The sequence below is a fragment of the Cornus florida genome, unplaced genomic scaffold (assembly GCF_030987335.1).
Source record: "Cornus florida cultivar Cherokee Brave unplaced genomic scaffold, ASM3098733v1 CherokeeBrave_3.0.0_Hap2_Chr06, whole genome shotgun sequence".
Lineage (NCBI taxonomy): Eukaryota > Viridiplantae > Streptophyta > Magnoliopsida > Cornales > Cornaceae > Cornus > Cornus florida.
In genome coordinates this window covers 98,124,831-98,149,829 of record NW_026775576.1, presented here as the reverse complement: position 1 = coordinate 98,149,829, position 24,999 = coordinate 98,124,831, and the positions used below count along the sequence as shown (strand labels likewise).

General features: G+C 33.9%; 2 protein-coding genes across 2 annotated transcripts; both read right to left on the bottom strand.

Annotated features, from left to right (window-relative positions):
• Positions 1 to 5,727: 5,727 nt before the first annotated feature.
• Positions 5,728 to 12,970, bottom strand: LOC132313226 (serine/threonine-protein kinase BSK5-like). The gene is made up of 10 exons (XM_059811912.1): positions 12,398 to 12,970; positions 12,069 to 12,289; positions 11,759 to 11,894; positions 11,226 to 11,359; positions 11,039 to 11,144; positions 9,347 to 9,432; positions 8,250 to 8,438; positions 7,641 to 7,805; positions 6,777 to 6,890; positions 5,728 to 6,204 (listed from the first exon to the last, which is right to left on the bottom strand). Exons 1-10 carry the CDS (start codon positions 12,477 to 12,479, stop codon positions 5,962 to 5,964), a joined length of 1,476 nt encoding a protein of 491 aa, XP_059667895.1. The 5' UTR covers positions 12,480 to 12,970; the 3' UTR covers positions 5,728 to 5,961.
• Positions 12,971 to 18,052: 5,082 nt separating this feature from the next.
• Positions 18,053 to 24,341, bottom strand: LOC132313225 (phosphatidylinositol:ceramide inositolphosphotransferase 1). The gene is made up of 12 exons (XM_059811911.1): positions 23,456 to 24,341; positions 23,250 to 23,339; positions 22,180 to 22,266; positions 22,019 to 22,087; positions 21,428 to 21,508; positions 20,517 to 20,588; positions 20,231 to 20,291; positions 20,033 to 20,135; positions 18,843 to 18,938; positions 18,703 to 18,749; positions 18,462 to 18,568; positions 18,053 to 18,355 (listed from the first exon to the last, which is right to left on the bottom strand). Exons 1-12 carry the CDS (start codon positions 23,486 to 23,488, stop codon positions 18,275 to 18,277), a joined length of 927 nt encoding a protein of 308 aa, XP_059667894.1. The 5' UTR covers positions 23,489 to 24,341; the 3' UTR covers positions 18,053 to 18,274.
• Between the last annotated feature and the right edge of the window lie 658 nt (positions 24,342 to 24,999).

The following is a 24,999-nucleotide window of genomic DNA, read 5'->3' as shown; positions in this document are numbered from 1 at the left end:
ACAAACACTTCCCACATTTTGCATACCCATTTAGGCTTATCAAAACACCACACTTTGGAGCTAATTTCTCATTCATCCGGAAACGGATTTCAGAAAGTAAATATACCACGTTCATCTCTTTGCGGAGAGAAACGCGCTTGTCTAGAGATCCGTAAAAAATTATTAGCGGTATTTCAAATCTCATCCAAAGTTTATGTTTTTAATGCCCCCGTTTCCAACAATCCCCCACATGAATGGAAATTTGCGTAAAATGCAAAAGATGATCATGCAGACACTAGAGAGAGTATAGTCGAAAAGTTACTGCATCAGGATAGGTGGCTTTTGGCTTTGAACCTTCCCTAGTGTATTGCTATCGGATTTACTGGCTAACCAGTGAACGCGATGTCTTGAACTGTTCAGCCGTTTGTGTAAACCAAGACAATAACAAACACACAGTAGCTTTCCTCACAAAGTTGGTTCTCATTGTTGTGTTTATTTTGGCTCTGAACAAGTCCTGGTATTCAATAAGTGCTCTAGAAAACTTAGCCTTTATAGTTCTCATAGAAGCGGCCCTACTTCACACTCATATAGGTGACTTCTTATTAAGAGTATCCTACCAAATCCCACTTGAATTTTCAAGGTATAAGAGTCATTAAAAGCGTAGCTTATCCTGATCATCGCTGTAAGTAGCACTGTCTCATCATAGAAATAGGTAGAAGATTTATATCTTCCCAGTGCTTTTGGTGAGTCACTCAGAATTATTGTTGTCCCTTTGAACCTAGATCTTGGGATCTCCAGTCAGCTAGGTTGGGTTTCCATTAAGGTGACTCGTTAGCTTTCGGCTTTAAACCCCATTCCCCTCGATGAACTGTACAATTGCTCTCTAGTACAACCTTCAATGTTATATGTGGCCACAAGGTTGTGTTTAGAAATATTACACTCTACAGAGATTTCTCCAGGTGAGAGCAATTGTATACTTTGTGCCCTAATATTGCTTATTGTTAGCAATATCATTTTCTTTAGTGGCACATGTGTAGACTTACTTTGAATTTTCCTCTAGGTGAAGTCAATTGACTTTCCTATTTGATTTATTCAAAGTTTCTAACTTTGAGTTATATTAAGAACATAGAACTACACCTTTAATATAAAAGACATATCCACTATTGGATTTGAAGTCTTTAATATCCCATATCCAGATTGCATCACTGTTACACCTCCAATTTAGTTAGATACCTCGATCTATGCAATATTGGATTTGGGGTGTATCTCAACTACCCAATTTATTGTTTTTTTTGGCGATCAGATCCTGGATTGAAAATGTGCAATTAAACACAGTTATTAAGATGCCTTGCAATCTCAACCAATGATATACTTTGGCTAGTATTTATATTTGAGATTTACATCTACAAAAGTTAGCTAGGTTTTTGTTATCATAACTAGTATTATCTCAATCTCACTCTATTGAGAATATACTATGTTATTAGATGTTAAATCTTTCATATCAAATATACTAATTAGTATATCATTAAATTTTTTTTTTTTTTTTTTAAGGCATACAATGACTTATACATCACATTTATGTCATTGTCTTGGTACTAGCTTTAATCCACTCAAGGACTTATAAGCTTGCACACTTTACTCTTCAACTAGAACAAATAACTCAGCTCTTCTGCTAGAAAAAGAACTTTTCTAGTTGTTCCATAATTTTTCCTCATAGGAAACAACATGCACTATTGTTATAATATTATAAATGATTTTTGGTTCTATCCAAAATTTCTTAGGATTAAGAACCCTATATTTATAAGTATTTTTTATTTAGTGAGGTAACTCATAGCAAATTTTATCTATGGACAATATCCCCCCACAACTTTGAGATAATCCTGAAATTTTATATATGATATATTTCTTATGGTTTTCTAACTCTTGAAATACCATATATTAAATATTTCACCTCATCTACCTTTCCAAGGTTCTATATTCGTTTTTCAACAAGCATGTCTAACAGTCTCTAGTGCATATGTATTTACTTTATCTCTAACTTGTTTTTATAATATGTCACTGACGTTACTGTGAATTAATGCTAGAGATATGAGCTTTAATTAATATTTACTTCTACATCTCTTGTATTTATGAATTGAGTTATTCAAGTTAAGTTAGTCATATTAACATATCATAACCTTTTATGTGTCACACATCACATAACTCAATCATTTAAGCAAATAATTATCTTATTATTTAAGTTTTGGATACAATCACCACAGAGTGAGCACTCACTTCTCAAGTATTATTACACACTCTTCTCATATCTCACTACTAAGTTATGATGAACACCCACTTTTCAGTTATTACCGCTAGCTTGAAGTTAAGTTTGTTTAGCTAGCAATTCTAGTAGCTCATAGCTTTAGTACACATTTATCTAAGTGGTCTATCTTGGTAGTAGAGTTATTTGTTTTGAAGAATATTCTTCAAAAACTACTACTTTACAAGTAGTATTATTCCCTCCTACATGAGCAGATATGATGTATAACTCAAATAGCTTATGGCTAAAATGGCTACTCATCACCCTTATGTTTTTTTTTTTTTACTATCAAGTTAAGAGGTAGAACCAACTGACAGTTTTTCATCTTCCTCTTAGATTCTCTGTACCTCATTAATCATTTTAGCTTATACCTAAGCTAACTAGTTTGCAACTCAATAACATTTTAGCTTTTAGCTAAATTGTATATTAGAGCTATCTAGCTTGATTTAGCTTGTCTTGGTGTACTTGCTTAGTGTATCCATAACATTTTCCATTAAATTCTTTCGAGTTATTGGAAAATTTTATCTGATTCAGCCCATTTACAGCTATACATGTCTTAAACACTAGTATAGATTGTTTTCCTTTGACTATCAGAAGAGTTGACATAGTTGGACTAGTCCATTCATACAAAATTCAATAATATCACATATTAAATAAATTATGTTATAAATTTGAATTACAATACACATTAAGTAATTCAATTACATAGTTCAATATTATAGTATCAAATGAAAGTAAACATTTATAAAAATAATATTAAACTTACATAACAATATAGTTTCATATTATATCACATGATTAATTATATCACATAATTAATTATATCACATAATTAATATAAGAAATAATAATAATCAAGAGAAGAATTCGCTTCCTTAAAGCTTTGTGGCTTATTCTTCAATAAACATGCTAGAAAATCAGGAATAAAAGATTTAGACGTTCTAACCTTTTTATTACCTCTAAGCTCATTTTTATTTTCATTGTATGATTTATGCACAAGGAAATGATATGCAATACTGTTATGAGCATAACCTATCAAAGGTTTTATGTGTAGGGACTGTGCACTTGTAGCTCGCCTAGTGTGGTAGCCTGTTAGTGCCTCTTGCACTCGTCCACGACACACTCACCTACAAGGTTGTCACATTTTAGGTCCACTCTAACCTTTCATAGGAGTATGATCAGCAACCTTAAATAGACACCCCTACACTTTTAAGAATTTATAGAAAGATTTTTAACCTTTCCATAATTCATATGATATCACATTTCTAAGGTTTCATTTTTGCTTCGTGGCAAATACACATAACGGTATCTTGTGCAACCAATGATAAAAGTAACGAAGTACTTTTTTCTACCTCTAGTTGGTACATGTTTAAGGTAATGTCATATACTTCATAATATCATATTACAAAATTAAATAATTCAACCAATATTGAATAATTCAATAATCCACTTATATAACATGCTTCAATTTCACATAATATTGAATGCATTAATATTTAACATATTATCATATAATAATATATATAACATTATTTTATCATATCTCAATTATTAGTATAATATCTACTTGTTTATATCTTAAATAGAAACATATAATAAAATCTACGCAAGGAAGGAATCTGTCTTAAGATTGTTGGGAAAATATATACTTCATGTGATATTTAAGATATAACAAACCTTATACTAATATGTCATGAGATAATGAACAATATGCTAAGAAATCATTAATTAAATATGTAACTCTATATTTAATTAAATATGCAAAATAAATTAATGAAATAATAATTATAAATAAAGAACCTAAACCGAGGCTAGTATTGGATACTATGTCCTTAAGACAGATTCGCCTCGTTATGGTGCTAACGGACTCAGTGGCGTCTATCTCCCAGGATACAACGATTTACATCCATCAGTAGCAGCACTACAAACTCGTGGATACGGCGAACCTTCTCCGTGTAATACCCTCTCTGACTCAAAAATGCATCTATGCTATATAAATGCTGAATTGGGTACAATTCGAATCAAATGGTTCGGACTAATCTTAATATGGCTCGATGAAATTGGAACAGGGTCGAAGTGGCTCGAACCACTTAACCTATGGTTTGAACCCACTTGGGTTGGGTTCTAGTCTAGAGAGGGAGATAGAAGAAAATGAAAATGAATGAATTGCAAATGATCCAAAGGGGGGTATTTATAGAAACAGATATGCTTTTTCGGATTGGGTGTGTCTCTTCATTATTGGACACAACCATTGCAATAGGTTGCAATGGTTCACATGGTGTCTGTTCACCACTAGACACATCCATTGCAATAGGTTGCAATGGTTCACATGGTGTCTGTTCACCAATAGACACATCCATTCCAATAGGTTGCAATGTGCCTTTTCGAGTGGTGTTACCATGGGTCATGATAGTTCGGAAAAATGTGTAACCCTTTGAAAAAACTAAAAAGTGGTTTTTTAATTTAAAAGGTGTAACTATTTAGAAAAATTAAAATATGGTTTTTTAATTTAAAAGGTGTAACCTTCTAGAAAAACTAAAAAGTAGTTTTTTTAATTCAAAAAACCAACCACCCAAAAAATCCATTCATTTGTGAAACCCATTTAAATAAGCCCAACCCAAAATTAAGCCCAATCCAAAATTCCAAAAAAGAATAATCTGGACTTTACAATTAGGCTCAAGCCCAAGCCCAAATCCTAAACTCAGCTTATTTAAATTTCAATTTGTTTCAATATTTTTTCCATGCGGGACAAATACTTCCCACATTTTGCATACCCATTTAGGCTTATCAAAACACCACACTTTGGAGCTAATTTCTCATTCATCCGGAAACGGATTTCAGAAAGTAAATATACCACGTTCATTTCCTTGCGGAGAGAAACGCGCTTGTTTAGAGATCCGTAAAAAATTATTAGCGGAATCTATTTCAAATCTCATCCAAAGTTTATGTTTTGAATGCCCCCATTTCCAACAGCCAGCTGCTTGGTTCCAACCAACCTCCAATGTAAATTTTAATTTTAATTTTATTTATTTATTTATTTTTTATTATTACAGGGCTTCATGTTATGATGGACCCAATGATCTGCCATTGTTTTTCATGCTCAATTGGGAGTAGGGAACAGGAAAATCATAGGACACGATCACGAATGCAGTTATTCTGAAGAATATTTTTACAGTTCTAATATGATAATGATGCTTAGTCAGATCTTCACCTAAGAGTATTTCTGCAAGGAATTTGGATCATTTTCATTTCTAATAAAAAAATTTGTTAAGCACTTAGAATAACAGTCCAACTAGTGAAGGATCATCAGATCACAACTTGGGTTAATGATAAATTAAGAGAAGGGCAAACGAACAGTGGTTTTGGAGCCTTAGACATGTCCATTCATTATGCAGAGACTATTGGGGGAAAAAAAAAATATCAACACAATGCAGCCTTTAGGGAAGGGATGGAAGAAACGTGATCTTCATAGAAATTACAAACTTACAAACAGCAGACCCTCAGATCAAGAGAGCCTAGATATTAAGAATCAAAACCAACAGTAAGATTTCTAAGAATCCATTAAAAATGTATCAAAAGAACGTGAAGGAAAAGGAGGATAACCTGGGGATAGATACAAGCCACTATAGAGTGAATAATTAAGAAAATAAAGAAGAAAAAGAGAGAGAGAAGGCTATACACTTTCAACTTTTGTTCTTTCTGGCATCCAAGTTGGTACCATCTTTGAGTGATTCTTGGGCATCAGTTTCCATCCCGAGGCTGAACAGGGCAGCCGCCTGAAGATAGAAGGCTGTGGGCCACTCCGGAGAAATCACCTGGGCTTGCATAGCATCAGCAAGAGCTTCTTGTGGCATGTCATTCATCAAGTAAGACAAGCAACGCCTTGCAAACACGGTTGGTGATACCATGGTACCTCCATCAATGAACTACATGGAAACATAGAATGACTAAATGTCTGCCCACATGAAAATGAACTTTCTGATAAACGGAGACCAACATATAAGGAATCCTTCATTGTGTTCCACCAATGCATAGTTCAAAGCCTTAATCCAGACATACTAATTAGATGAATGATCTACTGCAACCCGGTAGGTTTGCTGCATGACACCTTTGAGTCTTTGATTATTCATTTACTAATTTTTTTCAGCTGCATGATGAATGTAAGTTTCAACAACTGAACTAGACACCTTCAGTTCATCTTAATTCATTTATTTTCAAAGTTATCTAAAGCATCATATATAGTTTCGATCTTCCCTCATCATATATATATATATATATATATATATTCCCATTCTCATGCAAAATAGCATATATAAAATTTGTTAATGTCCTTATAGTCGTACAAATATATCTATGTAAGAGTATCAGCTTCCAAGGCAGCCATAGCTGGCAGCTTGGATCATTGCTGACTATCCATTATTTTGCGTTCGAATTGCTAAGGAATGACCTTGTTATTAAAAATAACTATAAGATGCTTATGGATTTCAAAAAGACTCACCTGTGAGTAGCAATCAGTGGCAGTTGTAAAATCCTTGATTCGAAAAGCGGCATCTCCTTGCTTTTTAGAATTCAAGGTCTCCTGCATTTGATTTGTCCACATTTGGAAAGAAAGCTGCAAGGCAAGAGTTCTTGAACGATATTAGAATTGTGTAACTAAACACACACACAGATGCAACATTAACCATAACATCCAGAGAAAAGGTGAATTTCATTTATATATTTAGCTAATACTACCTGTACCAGGATCTAAATCTGCCGAGTATAATGCCAGAAATCAGGAAACATATTTTGGCAAAGCAGAATACTCAAGAGCACTTGTAAAGGTATTTAACCAGGAAAGTACTAGATCACACAATTTTAGCTTCCAACATCATGATCATTACAGTTTCAAATCATCCATAAATGCACTAACAGCTTGATGAATCACTCTCTCTTACTTTCTATGCAAACTGGTCTTCCTCTCTTTACTTATGGGCAGCATTCCAAAATAGAAGAACAAAAAAGTAGACTGTGTAAAGGTAGAGGGTATTGGGGAAGAAAGAGCACACTCGCTAACATATGGGTAAGACATGAAATAGGTACTTCCAGTGAAAACAGGCACTGGAATTAAGTTCTTCCCATTCTTTCCGTTTAACATTCATGCATGATGATGAAGCCACGCATAAAAACATGCATTTAGGTTTAGGCCATTGATAAAACACCGTCACAAAATTCACATAACGAATGATAGAAATGGTATGAAGTGAACTTTTTAGTCATAAGATTTTTTCTCAATGGTACATAAAATACGAGGCACAGGCACAGAGAGCTCTTTTATGCTGCTATGAATAGAAGATCAAATTTAGGACATGCAGCAACAAACCTCATTTGCAATCCCCTCATCGTCCTTGTATCCAATCTTCTCCAATATTTCATGAATGGCAGTGAGATCCGTTCTCAAACAAGCTTCACCCAACGGCGTCAATAACAATGGTTGTGTTGAGGATGCAGTTTCAGGAGCAATACCCATCAAAACATACGAGGGAACCTGATTAAGTATTATTGAATGAGAAAACACTCTCCTCCCAGCTTTTAGAAATCAAAAATAATTTCTTCATCTGCGAAAAATATACAGCAAGTAGGAGCAATATGCAAATTAATTCTACCACCTTATTATTCATAGTCGACTTTTTTTTTTTTTTTTCTTAGTTCCCCTTCCACTTTAAAAATTATAATTCACATCAATAAAAGGAAACAAAAAGTAAAGTAGGCAAAGAAAACATTTTAATTATAAAGAACAAAAACTTATTGATGAAGGTATGAATATAAATTAACCAAATTACCTTCATTTAAACACCCCTCCCCTCCCCCCACTCAAAGAACAGGAAATAAGAAATGAGAAATAACAAGAAGGAACTCGTCAATTTTGACACACTCGAGGTATTTCAAGACACGAGCATCAGGAGGAGTATTTTTAATAAATCCTGTCTACCTCTGTTTCTTTCTGAAGAGACATGAGAGCAGTGACGAGGGACTTTGGATTTGGCCTCTCACGAGCTTCATATTGTAAACAACGAGAAGCTAATCGCACCAACTCAGTTCCATCATCATTTGTAAAATGACCCTCTAAACAAGAATCCATCAGCATCAGGAAATTCTTGCCACGGATCAGGTCAAGCGCCTGCAAGGCATATAGAAAGTGATGCTTAATATTTTGGTACTAAAAAACAATGCAGTCAGACAAACAAGTTTCTAATATTAAACAGGTTGAAATTTAAGCTGTCAAATAATTAAAGAAAAAAAGAAAAAAAGAAAAAAAACAGCTTATTACAATTTTGAGCATATTTGAAAGTTATTGTTGAACTTCTAATGCTGTAGAAACAAAGCATCCGTATTTTGTTAAAACTCCAATTGCTAGATTCTCAAGTCAAATTTAACAAAGAAATTGCAATGCTGACTGTAAACCTTGTTACATGATGTCATGATGAGTATTACATCGAGAATCAATTACCAAAAAAATAGATACAACATTAACCTCAACTGGAAATCAATAAGGACTGTTAACAGCAGGAAAAAATAATGCGATAAACAATCAGTCTGAAGAATTTCAAGCCTATGGTGCTGAATACATGGTCTTCAACAACTGTCAACCAGAGCCCTAGAAGAAGTGATTTTATTCTCTACAATTTATTGCACGCTTTAAACTTGATGTCTTCACAACCTAGCTAATTCAAATTGAATGCAATACGAGGTCGCGATGTTCTCATAAAGAAAGATTATCACAACATAATGCAGTTTTTAGAATAACTTAAATATCTATGGCAAGAAGGCACCATGCAATCTGTAACCTAAATTTCGTAGGTAATTACTGTGAACACAAATTTCGGATCGTATTTGCAATCCAAAAGTATTCACTGCATGAGGGGGAAAAAATGAATGAATTTATACATACAACAGATATTATTAAAAACCCCGAGAGAGGCAATGTGTGGGTGTGTAAGTTTGCTTTAAATTCTGGGAAAAAAATACTATAAAAAGAAAAGAAAAAGAAGAAGAAGAAGAGATTATTATGAAGAATTTGAAGTTTACATGGCTAGGAGGAATATGTTTGCCGCTCAGTAGATCTAGCAACAGAGTTCCAAAACTGTAGACTACACTTTCTGGTGTCACTCTTCCTGCCATACATTGAAATATATACACACACACTTCTGTTAAGTCCAGATTAGAGAGAAACATTATGGAATTTATGTAAAAAAGCTCGGGAAAAAAAAAAAAAAACCCTATTATTTGACAGCATGTTTGTAAAAGTAGGTAATTGTCTGAATCAGTATAATAACAATGAATGAAAAAAAAAAAGAAAAAAGAAAAAAAAAAGATCAGTAGTAACATTAAGTAAGAAGAACATAGTCAGTCATCAATAGGAGTTTGTGGTATTAAATTAAGGAGTCGTACAATGGAACATTAGGAGAGAGTAATTGAACGACTACTATGGCAGGGAACTATAGTGTTGGAAAATCAATTTGGATTTATGCAAGGGAGATCAACAATGGAGGTATTTACTACTTGTCGAGGAGACTAATGGAAAGATATAGAGAGAAGAAGAAAAATCTTCATATGATTTTTATTGATCTAGAGAAAGCTTATGATAAGGTACCTAGAGATATAATATAAAGGGTTTTGGAATAGAAAGTAGTCACAAAAGGTTATATTGAATGATAAAGGACAAGTATGATGAAAGTTTACAGTTAGAACGACGGTGTGGGAACAAGTAAACTTTCAATTAACATAGGCATACATCAAGGGACTAACGAGACCATCCAGGATGAGATTCCATAGGGTATGATTATTTGTTGATTATATTATTTTACTTGATAAAACTAGAGAATGGATAAGTTTAAATTGGAGATTTGGAGGAAAGCTCTAGAATTAAAACGATTTGGGATAATTAGGAATAAAACTGAAAATATAGAATGTAATTTAGTAACTCTAGATATACAAATAGAGATGTGATGAAGATTGAGGATCAAGAAATACCAAAACGTGAACATTTCAGTTATTTAGGCTCGATTATTTAAAATAAAGGAGAAATTGGAGATGATATTAATCATAGAATCAAGGCATGATGAGTTAAATGAAAAAATGTGTTTAGTATTTTGTGTGATCAGCGTATCTCTCTAAGATCGAAAGAGAAGTTCTATAAAATATATATTAGACTAGTCTTCTATCAGCCATTTTTTTCTGGGGGCAGAATGTTTAGCAGCTAAAAAACAACATATGCATAAAGTGAGTGTGGTGGAAGTGCAAATATTGAGCTGGATATGCGGCAAGACAAGAAAGGATAGAATTATAGAATTGAAATTGAGAACAGTTTTTAGATGGTTGAAGCAATACCCATTGGGGGTTAAAATGAAAAAAAATAAAAATAAAAATAATAAAGATAGTTTAGACATGTATAAAGAAGGTCACTAGGTACACTAATGAGGAAGAGTCATATGGTCCATATTGAGGGTAATACTAGGGGAAGGAGAAGACCAAAATTACCATTGGTAGAGTTAGTAAGAAAAGATAAGGTAACATGTGGTTTATCTGACCAAAGAAGTTCCGAAAAAAGGTTTTGTTGAGTTGAGTCAAGTCGAGTCAATAATCAATAAGAGGCAATAACTTCTCATATGACACATTTCCAGCTTTCTTCCAATCCAGGATACACACTAAATGATGGGTCCACATAAAAAAAAGGTGTGGATTGTTGGATTCTAGACTCATCGAGCAAAATTTATTCACCTGTTCTCAAGTATTCTGGAGGAGTGAAAGCCAAGTTCGTGCTATAACTCTTGCCATCTCTGCTATTTTTCATGAGGCCAAAACAAGATAGTCTTGGATTGGCGTCCTGCAGACAACTTCTCAATATAAGAGTGATACTCGATAATGCATATAATGACAAGCAAGCTATATGTAAAAACCACTTCACCTGATCAAACAAGATTCTGTAAGCATTGAGATCATGGTACAAGGCCCGCCCTTTACTACTGCAATATTCTAAAGCTTGTGCCAAGTACAGGGCTACTCTCAACCTCATTGCCCATTTCATGGGCTGGGTCTCCCCTGAGCAATTGAACCGTAAAGAAATTAAAGAGATCCAAGAAATTCGGTACAAGAGTGTGAAATTTATGATTTTCAAGAGATCACGGCACTTCACTCAAGCCACTAGAGCAATGTCATAATAGAGTTAAATCTTTTATGATTGATATTTATATAATTTTCTTAGCAAAAAGTTCTAAAAAAGAATTCATTGAGTCTTAATTAGCAATAAGTCCATTATTAATATTTATTACCACACCCAAGCCACACAATAAATGCTAGTACTTGAGCTCCAACCACATAATATAGCAAGCAACTCACATTTGCCACAAGAATTCACTATATAATGTTTACATTTTATATTGTCACCATACGAAGATTTTCAGTAATAAATCACCACATATAAAGAAGTTAAGGACTCACAGTGAAAGAGATGTTTGGCCAGTGTCTCGTTTGGCATGAACTCTGCGACGAGCAATCTCTCCTCCCCATCGTAGCAGCACCCGACCAGATTTGCCAATCTCTCACTCCTCAAATTCCCCACCGATCTTGCTTCCTCCTAAATTACAACACAAATCACATTAATTATGCCAGAAATCACAACCCATGCACAAAATCAAATGAAATAAAAGAATGAAGTCACTTTCTCTCTAATTCTTTTAATTAAACAAAAGATTGTAGTAACAATCAATATGGGTTCATAAAAGATTTATGCTTTTGGGTTTTAACTAACAATGAATTGGCGAGAATCGGGCCAAGCTGACTTGTTGAATCGCTTAACCGCGATCCATCGATCGTTTTCGAGCTTCCCTTTGTAAACAACATTTGGAGCTTTCTCTCCGTGCTCTGATACAATGTTATCTGAAGAGAACCCACTCGTAGCAGCTTTAAGCTCCTCTAAGCTGAACTCACTGAAGCTAGGCAATGTGTTTCGGTCATTTTTGCCTCCATTCTCTGCAACAATTTCACAAACAGATTGAAGATCAACAGAATTCGTCAGAGAAAAAGAGAATTATAGATACATATATGTATATATGTATTTCCATAGAGAGAGAGACTTGCCAAGATCAGAGGATTCGAGAACAGAGGGTTTGAGGTGAGAATGCCACCAGCAGATTGAGAACTTGGAACAACGAGCACCCATTGCCGTAAAATGTTTAGAGATAGAAAGTGAGATCAGAGGATCAGACGGTTGTTGTGCATTGTTTCTGAAACCACAGTGAGTCAAACTACAAAGAGCTATGAAGCTTCAATTGTAAGAAGAAAAAGATGGGAACAAATGGAGCGAAAAGGGGAATGATAGGTGAGAGAGTGTTTGTAGAGAGCGAGAAAGAGAGGTTTGTGGATCCAATGATTTTTTAAGCTCACTTTTCTCCCTCTATAAATTCCAGTAATATAATAATATATATATATATATATATAATGATTCAATGTAGAGTAATCTCTACCTGTTTCTCTCTCTAGCCTCTTTCTCTCACTATTGCAAAAGAAAAGGGCCTTTTCTCTCTCCTGTCTGTTTTCAGCTTTCTGCTTTCTCTGCGTTTCAACGTTTTCATCATTACTCCTTTCTTGCTTCTCTCTCTCTCTTATTTGGTTACTTTCTTTTCTGGGTTTTTTGTGATATTAATCTAATCTGGTTGCCGTAACAGTGTATATTGGCGGCAAAAATGAGGATGAAAGTCTTTGTATCAACGGTCGTTTAGTTTGGGTCAAAGTCTAATAAATCGATGACGTAGACAACATCCTAATGCTGGCTTAGGTAGAACTGCATTACCACTATAATAATGTATTAATTTGTGTGTTTATCCTTTTCAATTTCTTCTTTTAAAAGTAACTTAGTTGATTAGGTCATAGTCAAAGACATTTTTTTCAATTGTTTATTATTATTATTATTATTATTTTTTCTCGTAATTATTGTTATCATTTTTGCATTTATATTAAATTCATATGAATAAGTCAGTCACATGATCGACGTTAAATCTCTAAACATTTTAATAGTCAATTTACCTATTATAAAATATACTCAAAATTTTTTAACTACTATAAAATATACCCAAAATTTTTTACTATGAAACTCCAACTATTAACCTCCTTTTCAAGGAGGAGATTACATAAGATAGGTTAAGGTTAGGTCATTGTTTTGCAAATTCATTCCATTTATCACCCTTAATTTAATTTCATTGAGAAAGAGATATATACATGTGCATGTATATATAACTCAACTCACTGTACCAACTATTTTTATGATCTGGATCTTACTTCAGTTTATTTGATCTAAAATCATAACCTGAATCAAATAAATACACACATGTAAAATCTTTCACAGAATCACAGCCAATCCAATCGATTGTAAGCGAAGTATTATAGGAATTGAGTTATACACAGCCTAATTAATGGCCCAAAAAGGAAGGTGAGATGAAACATGTAACTTGGGCTGGTTCAAAGTTGGTCTTGGACCTAAATGATCCAATCCAATCCAATCATGGTTCAACTTTGAGTAGGATTTTTTTCATTTATTTTCTTTTCAATAAGTTATATATATATATGTTGAATCACTGTCAGATGAGTCCGTAGACTGTGATGATAAGATTGGATTTCATTTTCATTCTGAGACACAGAATAATTGGGGCTCCATGCCTTCTTTTAATGAGTTTTGTTGACTCATTCCATGAGGAAGGCCTTAATCTGTCCAAAAATTGGTACACCTTTACTAGTCTCAAGGGTACATGTCTACCCAGTATGTCTTATTTTATTTTTCTATGACATGAAACCATCATTTAAAAGGACATGTTCAGGAAAAACACACAGTCACACACACACACACACTTCTGTTTTAAGCTTCTCAATAAAAGAGTGGGGGCATGAAGAACCACACCATTGGGGGTTGTAAACAACTCGACGTGTACCATATTTCTTTTGAGTATGGTGTGTTGATCTTTTGTCCGAGGCAAATACATGTGCATGTGCGTGAACACACACACATACAGTCACAACACTGGTTATGATTTGTCTTTTGGGCTGGCAATGGATGACTTTGTAAGCCTCTCTATCGTTTGACACGACAAATATATATATACACACACAAACGTACTTATGTGTGTATATATATCTAGATTTATCATCCAAAACAATTTAGTTTATGGATTAGCAGTCAAAAGTTGAAAATTTGAGATAATTAAGAGTCAAATTATGCTTGCTCAAATCCTTCATTTAACCAACTGTTTATTGCAAGGTTGCGTAAATATCTTTAATTTTTCTCCTTTTAATAAAGTAATCTATCCTAGGTCTACCCGTCTAGGCTTCAATTTTTTCAATTATGCAGCGCTGAACTTCAAAATTATAGGTGGGGGTAAAAACACCTCTTCAATGAGTCTTTTTTTTGCCGTTTCGTTGAATTTTATTACTATCAATGATCATTTTTGTAAGTATAGTCGTGTGAAATGGACATGTAAACAAATGGTAACAAAATTCAAATAAGTAAAAGTAACCAAAGTTACTATTGATAGCGATGAATTTTATCTACCGGAGGAAATCTTGAAAAAACCTCATTGGAGTGAATTTTGATCATCCAAACGGACCCTAATCGAGATGTTTTACCCAAAACATTGGAACCAAATTGGAGGAAGACGGGCATGCCTGATCATCACACAGAGCTCATGGGTCCACCAAGGGCAAGGATAAACAAAATATGAGACCCAACAGAGAGCACAAGTCATTGTAATGACAGAAAGTGTAATTATTAGTACCACCCATACAGGGTTCAAGAGGACCCCTTTATTATTAGCATGCAAAAGATAAAGGTGTTCGTTATGCACACACACCTTCATCATCATAATTCATCCCTCCCATAAATGAACATGATAAATATATATATATATATACACACACACACACACACATATACATGCATCTATCCATCTATATATATATATGTATATATATATCTTTGTCGACTACTTTTACAGCTGAAATTGCGCCGGAAACATTTTCTTTCGGTTTGAGTCATACAGGTGGGGCATCTCGTACTATTATCTTGCATATAAGATGACCATTATGGGACCAATTTGCCGTTATGAGTGTGTACAAAAACACATGAAAGTAAGGCCACATTGGTAAACAAAAGTGCACAATTAAGCTGTCTACAGCCCATATTTTAATGTATACGTGACAACAAAAAAAGAATAAACAACAAATCATGTTCTAGATATTTTCTTTCATTAAATTCCCTCTAAATGATGGTAGAGTTGAATTTTAGACGAATTCAATTATGAGACCACCTTAGCCTGCCATTTTGGGTTGATGGTTTAAAAATTCAGTTTTCGTTTTTATTCTTCTAAAAAGTTGTAAATTACATTTATGCCTATAGTTAGAATTTATTATACTAACCTCTCTCATATTTTAAATAATTAATTCAACTCCATATGACAAATATATCTTTCAAATTGCTGTAAAAATATTTTTGTTCAATACTTTTAATGAAAAAAAGACTATTATACCCTTAAGTAAAGAAAATTATAAGATAGGATAATAATTGTCTTTTTGACCGAATTGTCTTCAGACAATTTTTTTTTCTTTTCCTATTGTAATGTTGCTATGTTAGCTCCTTTATAAGTAATTTTGCACTATCATTTATCCAGAGCTAATCGCTCACCTGTTCACTGTAACCCTAGTAAGGTTGGTCCTATGAGTGCATAGCATTTCTTTTCCACTGTGATTGAGAGTGAAAGACAACATGGATCAAGCTTTTACCTTCACATACGTTTGAAATTGCTCATCGAGTCATCAGGCTTCTTTTCTCCTTTCAGATCAAGGAATATAGCCATAGCTGTTGTGCCATCAACAGATATGGCTATATACTTTCAAGATTACAGTATTTTGCTCAATGGCCCTAATTCAAGTAACTTGATTAAGAGTAATGATACAAAGTCTAAGAGTCGGACATATCTGACTAAAATTATGTGAGTAAGAGAACTTGATTAAGAGTAATGATAGAGAGTTTAAGAGTCGGACACATCTGACTAAAATTATGTGAATAAGAGAACTTGATTTAGAGTAATGATACAGAATCTAAGAGTCATACACATCTGACTAAAATTATGTAAGTAAGAGATGACGTGATTATGACATCATCATATTTAATGACATTGTGACCGTCTCCCACTCCCGAAAAACTGTCTCCCACTCCCAAAAAACAGGCCAATACATTTGACTTCCAAACTTCTTATCATTATTCCTTGATTGATGACTTAATTTTGCCACCCATCCAGATGTCCATTGGTGGTTTCAATTAAGCATAATACTCGAGTGGCGTCTGAGAGATGTGAAATCCGACTCTCAAGTTTCAGTGCAGTACTACGCTAATGAAATTAAGCCCAAAGGGAAGCTAACAAAGATTAGCCGTTGATGTTGGGCTAATTAGTGCTAATTTAGAGCTCAACCAAGAACTTGGACACGAACCTGACCCGGTACCATATCTGAGGGAGGCACTTTGGTAAGGGCAATTTGAATTTTGAATCGAGTAAAAAAATTGAACAGCTTTTCTCATGGGCATGTCTTTCTTTCTCAATCACACCACGTGGGTCAGCCTGCCAATGTTCTTTTGAAATTGGACAATTCCCTTTTCAAAATAAAGGAGATGGATGAAGTAGGGCGAACATTTCTTTTCAATAAGGGAAGATTTTGTTCACACAAAGAGAAGTCGTGTGATCTTAAATGTGGCCTCCCTTTTTTTTTTTAAATTGGAAACCTTGCTCTTTCATGCATCTGTCTCTCTCTCTCTATGCATATATACATAAATATATATATATATATATATATATATGAAGAGGAGTTGTCTTAGTCCCTGGAAAGAGTATGCATGTGATGTAAGGTGCTGTCTGGTCTCCTCCATTTTAAATGGAAACCTTTCCAACTTACAGAGTGCTGCCCAACATTTAAATACAACTATAAACAAGTGGGGAAAGCGGCCATAGGCAAACAAGCATTAAATTGCATCAACACCCCATGCCTCAATGCTATTGGTCACGTGCTCCTCCATCCACATGATCATTCATCACTGATTGATTGCAACCACAGAAATTCAAGCTCCAACGCAGACCTCTAAAACTTGAGATCAATTCGAAAAGTCCAAAAAATTGGTTCCGATTACACACACTAATCATGTTTACAAACATGTTTGCTCACAAAAACATTTGCATGAGCATGTTTGCAAGCCTAACAGTCTCTACTCCCCTAGCTAATGAGATCAAGAACGTTGTTCGAACTCAGCTTATTTATTTATTGGCAAAACAAACATTAAAGGGTTATAGCCTCTGACAGAATCTCATCTCTCTCTCTAACACCCAAAGCAAAAGGCTGAGGGTTAAATTTTCAAACAAACATACCAAAGTGTTGTAGACCAATTTCTCAAATTAAAAGGTACGAGGGTTAACGTCCAATAGGATTAAGTACATGTGTAAGTTATTTGAGGAAATAAAAAATAAAAGCTAAGAAAGGAATATGAACTAGCTCTTAAACCAAGCTTAATAATTTTCCAATCTAACTTTCCCAGAACCTCGCTATTGGGGGAACCAAAGGGTAATGGCCTCACAGATTTGTTTGGTTTGGTGTGTGTGTATATATATATATGTGTGTGTGTGTGTGTATGTATTTTTTCCCCAGATTTTCATGTATACTGCAAGTGAAGGGATTAACAATCATCACTACAAGGATCAGAACTAAGGAATACAAATAAAAATTTGCTATTGAAAGGTGGAACTAATCACAAAGAATGGCATTAACCAGAGAAGCATGGCCCGAGTGTTTGGAAGCACAACTCAAATTCCATTTCAACTAAAATACAAATCAGGTTTACCAGTCTTCACGAGCATGAGTTGTGTTTCTTTGAAGTCGTAGAGATTGAAAACGCAATATCATTGCAACAACAGCAGCATCTATTATCTACACACCATTCATCACTGTATCAGCATGGACTGTGTTGCCATCTTCCGAAATCTTGCCATTCACTTGAGTTCTCTGCCTCTGGACAAACACAGCACCAGACAATGTCAAATGCCGTCTATTTCAGCAGGATAAAAACTTCTTTGTTTAAGTAGTCAGATGAGGAGAATTTTTAAATTCAGCATACCCGATCTGCAGGATCTCCAGAGTTCCCATTTAGGAGCTTGTGATCCTCTTCTTTCATCTTACCATCCTTGCTCAGTGGTAGCAACAACGCAGCGCGGTCGGGAAGTTCTGTATTAAGACAAGTTGAAAGTCACTATTGGGCTGAAATGCTGACTGCCGAGGTAGAATAAAAGCAACTAATATATATATATATATATATATATATATATATATATATAATTTTAAAAATACAAAATGCAAACCTGGCAGTTTCTGGTCGATAAAGAACACCACTAGATTAACAGTGTACCTGCAGAATCATATTTAATATTTAAATAAATCAGCTAATGATCAGAAAATTGGTGATAAAATTGGAAACTGAAACTAAAATAAAATGCTTTACCATGCCACAACTACATCGACAGTGTAATGTTTGCGGGATGCAACAATCAACAAGCTTTGAGCCACAACAAATAACCAAGCACACTGCTTTATAAACCTGCATAATTACATTGATTCTTCTTTATTCAGTTAAGTGCATAGATACATTAAAATAATTCCATAAAATCATATAAAACTATATAGATTCAGGAGGACGGCTATTTGTCACGGACTTGGCATTGGCGCCTGCGTGGCGTAACATATTGCTCAGGAAGAGCTGAGACATTATGTCAAGTCATGATTTTAATTTGCAAATTCCTGAGTAAATACTTAGGCAAATCTGTGAAACCCATCTTAATCTAAATTGGCAAAATATTCAACCTACTTTATATTTCATCATTTCCAAATTTCAACCGAACAGATAACTCATCTAAGTTTTCAGTCAAACACGGCCAGCTTCTGAGATTAATTAGCCAAATTTCCAATTTTAAAATTTCTTTCACCAAAAATCTCCCATTTCTATTCATTTTGCCAGCCCAAAAGCAAATTTAGTGAAGACTGAATAAAAAAACCCCATCAAACTTGTGTCAAAAGTTCAAACAAAAGGAACACGACACGTATATGATGCTGAGCCAGAAACCTGTAAACTTTTTTTCTGTTTTTTTTTAGAGACATCACCAGTTAAAATCTGTTGGATTAGACCACAAACCTGAAGACAATAACTTATTGAGCTGAAGAAAATCTACCTGAAAAAAACCCAGGAAGCTGCAAGTGTGCAGGATCTAAGTTGGTTGACGGGATTGATTATAATCATCACATATGCATTATAAACCACCAAGTACCCAATAAACTATAATTGTATGAATAGTCCCCATTTCATCCCACATACAAACTTTACATCAAGGAACAACAAACATTTATCATACTTATTTTTTTTTATACATAGCAGTTATCATACTTACAAAGCAAGAAATGGTATAGCCAGTCTAAAAATATATATTTTTCTATTAACCCTCCTAAATTTTTACACTAACACATGTTAGAAAAAAAATTTCATTTATTTGATTGAATTGATGGCCTTCCGCAAGCCAATGCTTCTCTGTTTGCCAGCAACTCATATATGGGTCTCCCCCTCCTCAGGAGGGAGGTACGTCTATTATGTTAAATGTCATGAAAGAGTTATAATACTAAATGAAACAATTCGAGTATTACCTCTGCGTGCCATATTTCTGATATGTGCGCACAAAGACCAGAGAAAATATCATGTGAGATGAGAATATCAAATCACCACATCCATATAATACGCCCCGAGGAACTGCACATTAAACAAATCAAATTAGCACACAATAATGGACCAATTGCAATTACTGAGCCATATGCAAAAGGATGGGAAAAAACAATGTTACACACAATTAATTATTAAGACTTCAAGTAAATTGTCCGGACGGGGCAGCCTGGCAAGCTTTGAACCCTGCATGATACAAAAAGATACTGATTTAATATGTATAATATACTAACAAAATTAAATCAACAACTTCACCAGGCTTGAGATATCTCGCAAACTAAAAATGTATTTTTGCCTCTGATGAGAAATATATATATATATATATATATATATATATATATATATATATATCACGTGAAATCAGATAAATTTAAAACACAGTAACAAGTAACAACCCTATTATAGATTTACCTCACGGCAATGATAGTTTGGACCAGGAAGCTGAGTAGAATAGAAAGTTATTATCCGAAGAAATTGACAAGCCTGGAGTAAACAAACATACACAAAGCAACTATCAGAAAGATGTTGGAATGGTACTCAATACGTCAATACATTCCAAGGAGAATCAACTAAACGTGACTGATTGCCAGAAATCCCTCTCAATATATGAATGTAAAATATGTAGATTTATAACTTCTATATAAGAGGGTAAATATAGGTTGGCTGAGTACACATATGGATCATAATTTCAAGTTGCTGAATAATCACTACAACTATGAAAAATTAAAAAAATTACAGAAAGATGTACACATGCGTAATTATTACATGTAGCATAGTAATGCGTGCAGGTATATACAGTTAGTTACTTTCCATAAAAAAAAAAAATGATGCATAAAGCTGATTCTTTTAATAAAATAGTTGTTGCTTTATAAAAAGAAATAAAAACATGTAAATGCAAAGTGGTTACAAACTGGTTCTTCATCAACTAACTGGCATATTACAAGTCTTAACCCATAAATAGATAGGTTATTTGATTTTGACTGTTTAGTAACTGGTAAAAAATTTAACAAAATTTAACAAATTTTTTAGGAAAACAACACATCTTCCAAATCAGTAACTTATTTTACAAATCCATCATTTATACAACTAGACTTGAACCGACACAAATAAGTTCAAAATTCACAAGCAAAACAATAATTCGGAATACATGAAAGTATTCCTGACTTGCACTCAAAAGTCTCAAATATTGTTGTCACTGATAGCTTTCATGTTCTTCACAAATTTTCTCATCAATCATCCTAGTAAGCCCCAATCATTAATCAATTCAATCCCTAAATTGTTCAAAACATAAATCAACATTGTAAATACGAAAAGGCACTTACAGTTAAACACGCCAGAACCCTGCACCACAGTAGAACTGTGTATATCTTTTTGTTCCTGAAAATGAAGGGATGGAAAGTCCACTGCACCACAACATAATCCACATAAGGGAAAATGAGATTGGAAAGCTTAAATGAGGGCAAAGGAATGAAAAATACAAAGATTATTCACTGGACAAAGTTGCAACATATTCTGTTATCTGGCTACTCTTATTTGCTAAAAATTAACAGTTCCTGGAAAATTATCCAATCTATGCAATAATGCGAGTGACGTGCGACTCCTATTATAGCATTATATGCGGTGTCAAGAGACTGACTTATTTGTGTAAATCCATACCAATTTAACATTACTAATTGTGTCAATATCCTCAATCTGTTCAACTAGTTTTATAAAAAAATGGTAGTTTCATTAAAAAATAAAGCCAATGGGGAAAAAAAACTTGGTTATACATTCCTACATAGAGAACAGAAACTATCTAAAAATTTCCACCAAATTTTTTTTATAATCTAGCATTCGAGAAATAATCGATTGTATAAAATACTTTATCCAATCTATATATATGTGTAGAAACCATCTAACTAAAGAAAACTCACCAAAACGAAGGATAGAAAGATGAAAGTAAAAACACTCTCACTTATGTAAGCCTTCTCTTGCCCAAGCTCCTGCAATAACACAAGCTTAGATTTTTAAAAAGATGCACAATGGTAAACAGTTCATTTCGCATAAAGGCAGGGAAAAAGAAGAAAATACGAACCGGAAGAAGAAAGAACCCAACATCCTGAAGAGTAGGTCCTGGCCGATGTATATAGTGAACTCCTCGAGCAGCCAGCCCGTGAATATACTGAAGAAACGAGAGAGATATTTCACTGTTTAGGCATCAAATATGAATAACATCGTGAAGAAAAACCAAGGAAACAGAATTAAAAATAGTATTAGTTATAATTCTAATAGATATATAAACCAATATATAAAACAGTATGTCTAACAGCTTCACATTCAATAAAAATTGTGAAATATTACGTGGGAAAAAAGTAAAACAGTTAGAAACAAATATATGCTCTTTCAGCCACTTTCACGAATGCACTTTGACCTGCTAAAGTCACATTCAATGTAATTAAAGGATGTATCACCATGACAAATCAGGTTTCAGAACATGCATGTTGAAGTGTTATTCCACCTTAAATGCAGAAATATCAATCGGATCCTAACTTACAGAATGCTCACTGAGTAAGTTGGAGGAGTAGTTTATTCCATCCTGAACAATTTAATCTATAACAAACAAGTATCACACCCTCATGATATAGAAATGCAAATACAAATCACTTTTCACACAACCATAAGTCTCCATTAAACCGTATCATTTGCATCATTTTAGCAAAATAATGAACAGTTTAAAAAAACATAACATCAAAAATCACTTGATCAGAACTATAATTCAACCAAGGGCAGCTATCTGACTTGATAATTACTCTCGAGATTCCAATGTAACCGTTCTAACGGGTTATGCTTTTCTTTTGACAAATTCTAATAAACAAGCTCAAACAAAAACAATATATAGCAAAGCCAAAAAGTTCAACACAGACATGAAAAGACTGTGCATGACTATAACTTCGCCCTAAAATTTGAATATAGGCGTCGGCAGGGGAATAACTTGCATCAACATGATTAAAAGAGAGCAGCATCCAAGAGATGCACACACAGATCCTAATCCACTTATTATACCAGGAAGAAAAAAAAAAATCAATCCAGAAAAGAGCCAAGTGATCTTCTATCTGAACAAGGAAAAATGGACATTATTCGACTGATTTAAGGGCAAATATGAACCTGACATATGAGACCAGCAAGAAGATACTTCCAATTCTCGATAAGAAGGTTGAATTCTGTTGTTGTCTCTGCACAAATTTTCTTCCATAGCTTTTCACCATAACAAGAAACCAAATCAATGAAAAGCCACGAAATAAAGCAAAACAGAGAACTTCCTTTACGCATAAACAAAAAGAAAAGAGGAATTAGAGAGAAGAAAGACGAACCTTTGAAGCCTCGCGACGAATGTAAAGCGACATCTTCTTCGGGGTTGAAGACCAGTGCCATATTACATCACAGACCAATTAAGGTCAACATCATTCATCACAAATCTCTCTCAGAACCAAATATCATCACACTAATCACAACTTCAAATAAAACAAATCACCAATTTTCTGCAATCAAGGGCGTAATATCGGCAGAATCAACAATTGGAAGCGCGATCAACACAATAAATCAATGAAACCTAATCACAGAGATCGAGAAATTCACAAGCACAATGGCTTTGAAATCCTGAAATCTGAGATTAGAGCACAAAATCGGTTCGAATGGCAGTCGAACACCGCTACTCTATGAATTCAGTCCTTCTCTCTCTCTCTAAAACTCTCTCTGAAACCCTTTCTAGAAGTATCCGCTCTCTCTCTTGTTTGATTTGTGTCTCCTGTGTCTGCTGAAACGCGAGTTGAACACGGAGCGATAGTTCAGAGAAGGAAGATAAAAAGAGGGCTTTATTATATGTATGAAAGATTGCGCTACGCGACCCCCTGCGAAAAGTGGAGGAAAGAGAGACTGCAAAAGAAAGCAATTCGTACAAAATAATGCCTATATAGGCGTTATTTATATTATGTAATTATATGCTTAGATCGAGAATATATAAGTTAAATTAAGTTTTAAATGTTTGTTTTTATTAAAATGTTACTACTATTAATTAATTAAAAAAAACAAGGCAAAAAGCAGATATTCTCTTTATCGTTTGTGCAAAACCAAACCAACAACCACCTGTTTAAACTTTGGGGATGTGGAGGGCGGCACTATTGTATCGAATCAAACTAGAGAGAGAGATCCCCGGCTTTGGCCTGCAATGTGGAGGCCAATCTCTCTCCACTTTCTCTCTCTAGGAGTTGGTTATAGCCATGTTAAAATGAGTAGTCTCTTACTAAAACAGTCTTTATCTTATTTGGAATTTTATAAAAATGAGATGATCCTATTTTGAAATTCAAAAGTTCCTTACTTCAATCTATCCATAACCTGAAAAATGAGTCTTGATTTTAGTACCATAAATAATGTAAATTTGATACTTCTTTCAATTTTCACTCCTTAATTTGAGAGAGTGAATTATTTAAAACGCGTTTTGGTTGTTAAGTATGATTTCATCGAAAAGTGTACAATTTTTTTGTTTGACTTACACTAATAGAGTATAATCAAATTTTCTAGACAAGTTAATGTTAAAATTTATTAAAACCACTTTGAATTAAACCCAATTCAACTATATTATTACCTTATTATTAGTAGTAGTAGTAGGGAAATGATATTAATACTCTAATTAAATTTTTTAATATATAAAATGACTAAATTATTTTAAAAATAATTGTAGAGTGTGATTCATTTTAAAACAACAGGTTCATCATTTTTGTTTCCCTTTAAAAAAAGGCAAGTGGAAATCTATTGTGTTTTTTTTTTTTTTTTTTTGTTTTGGCTGAGTACTGTAACATCATTTTGGGCCAATACATATTTACTAAATAATGATTTCTTTTGTACAGTACTAAAAAGT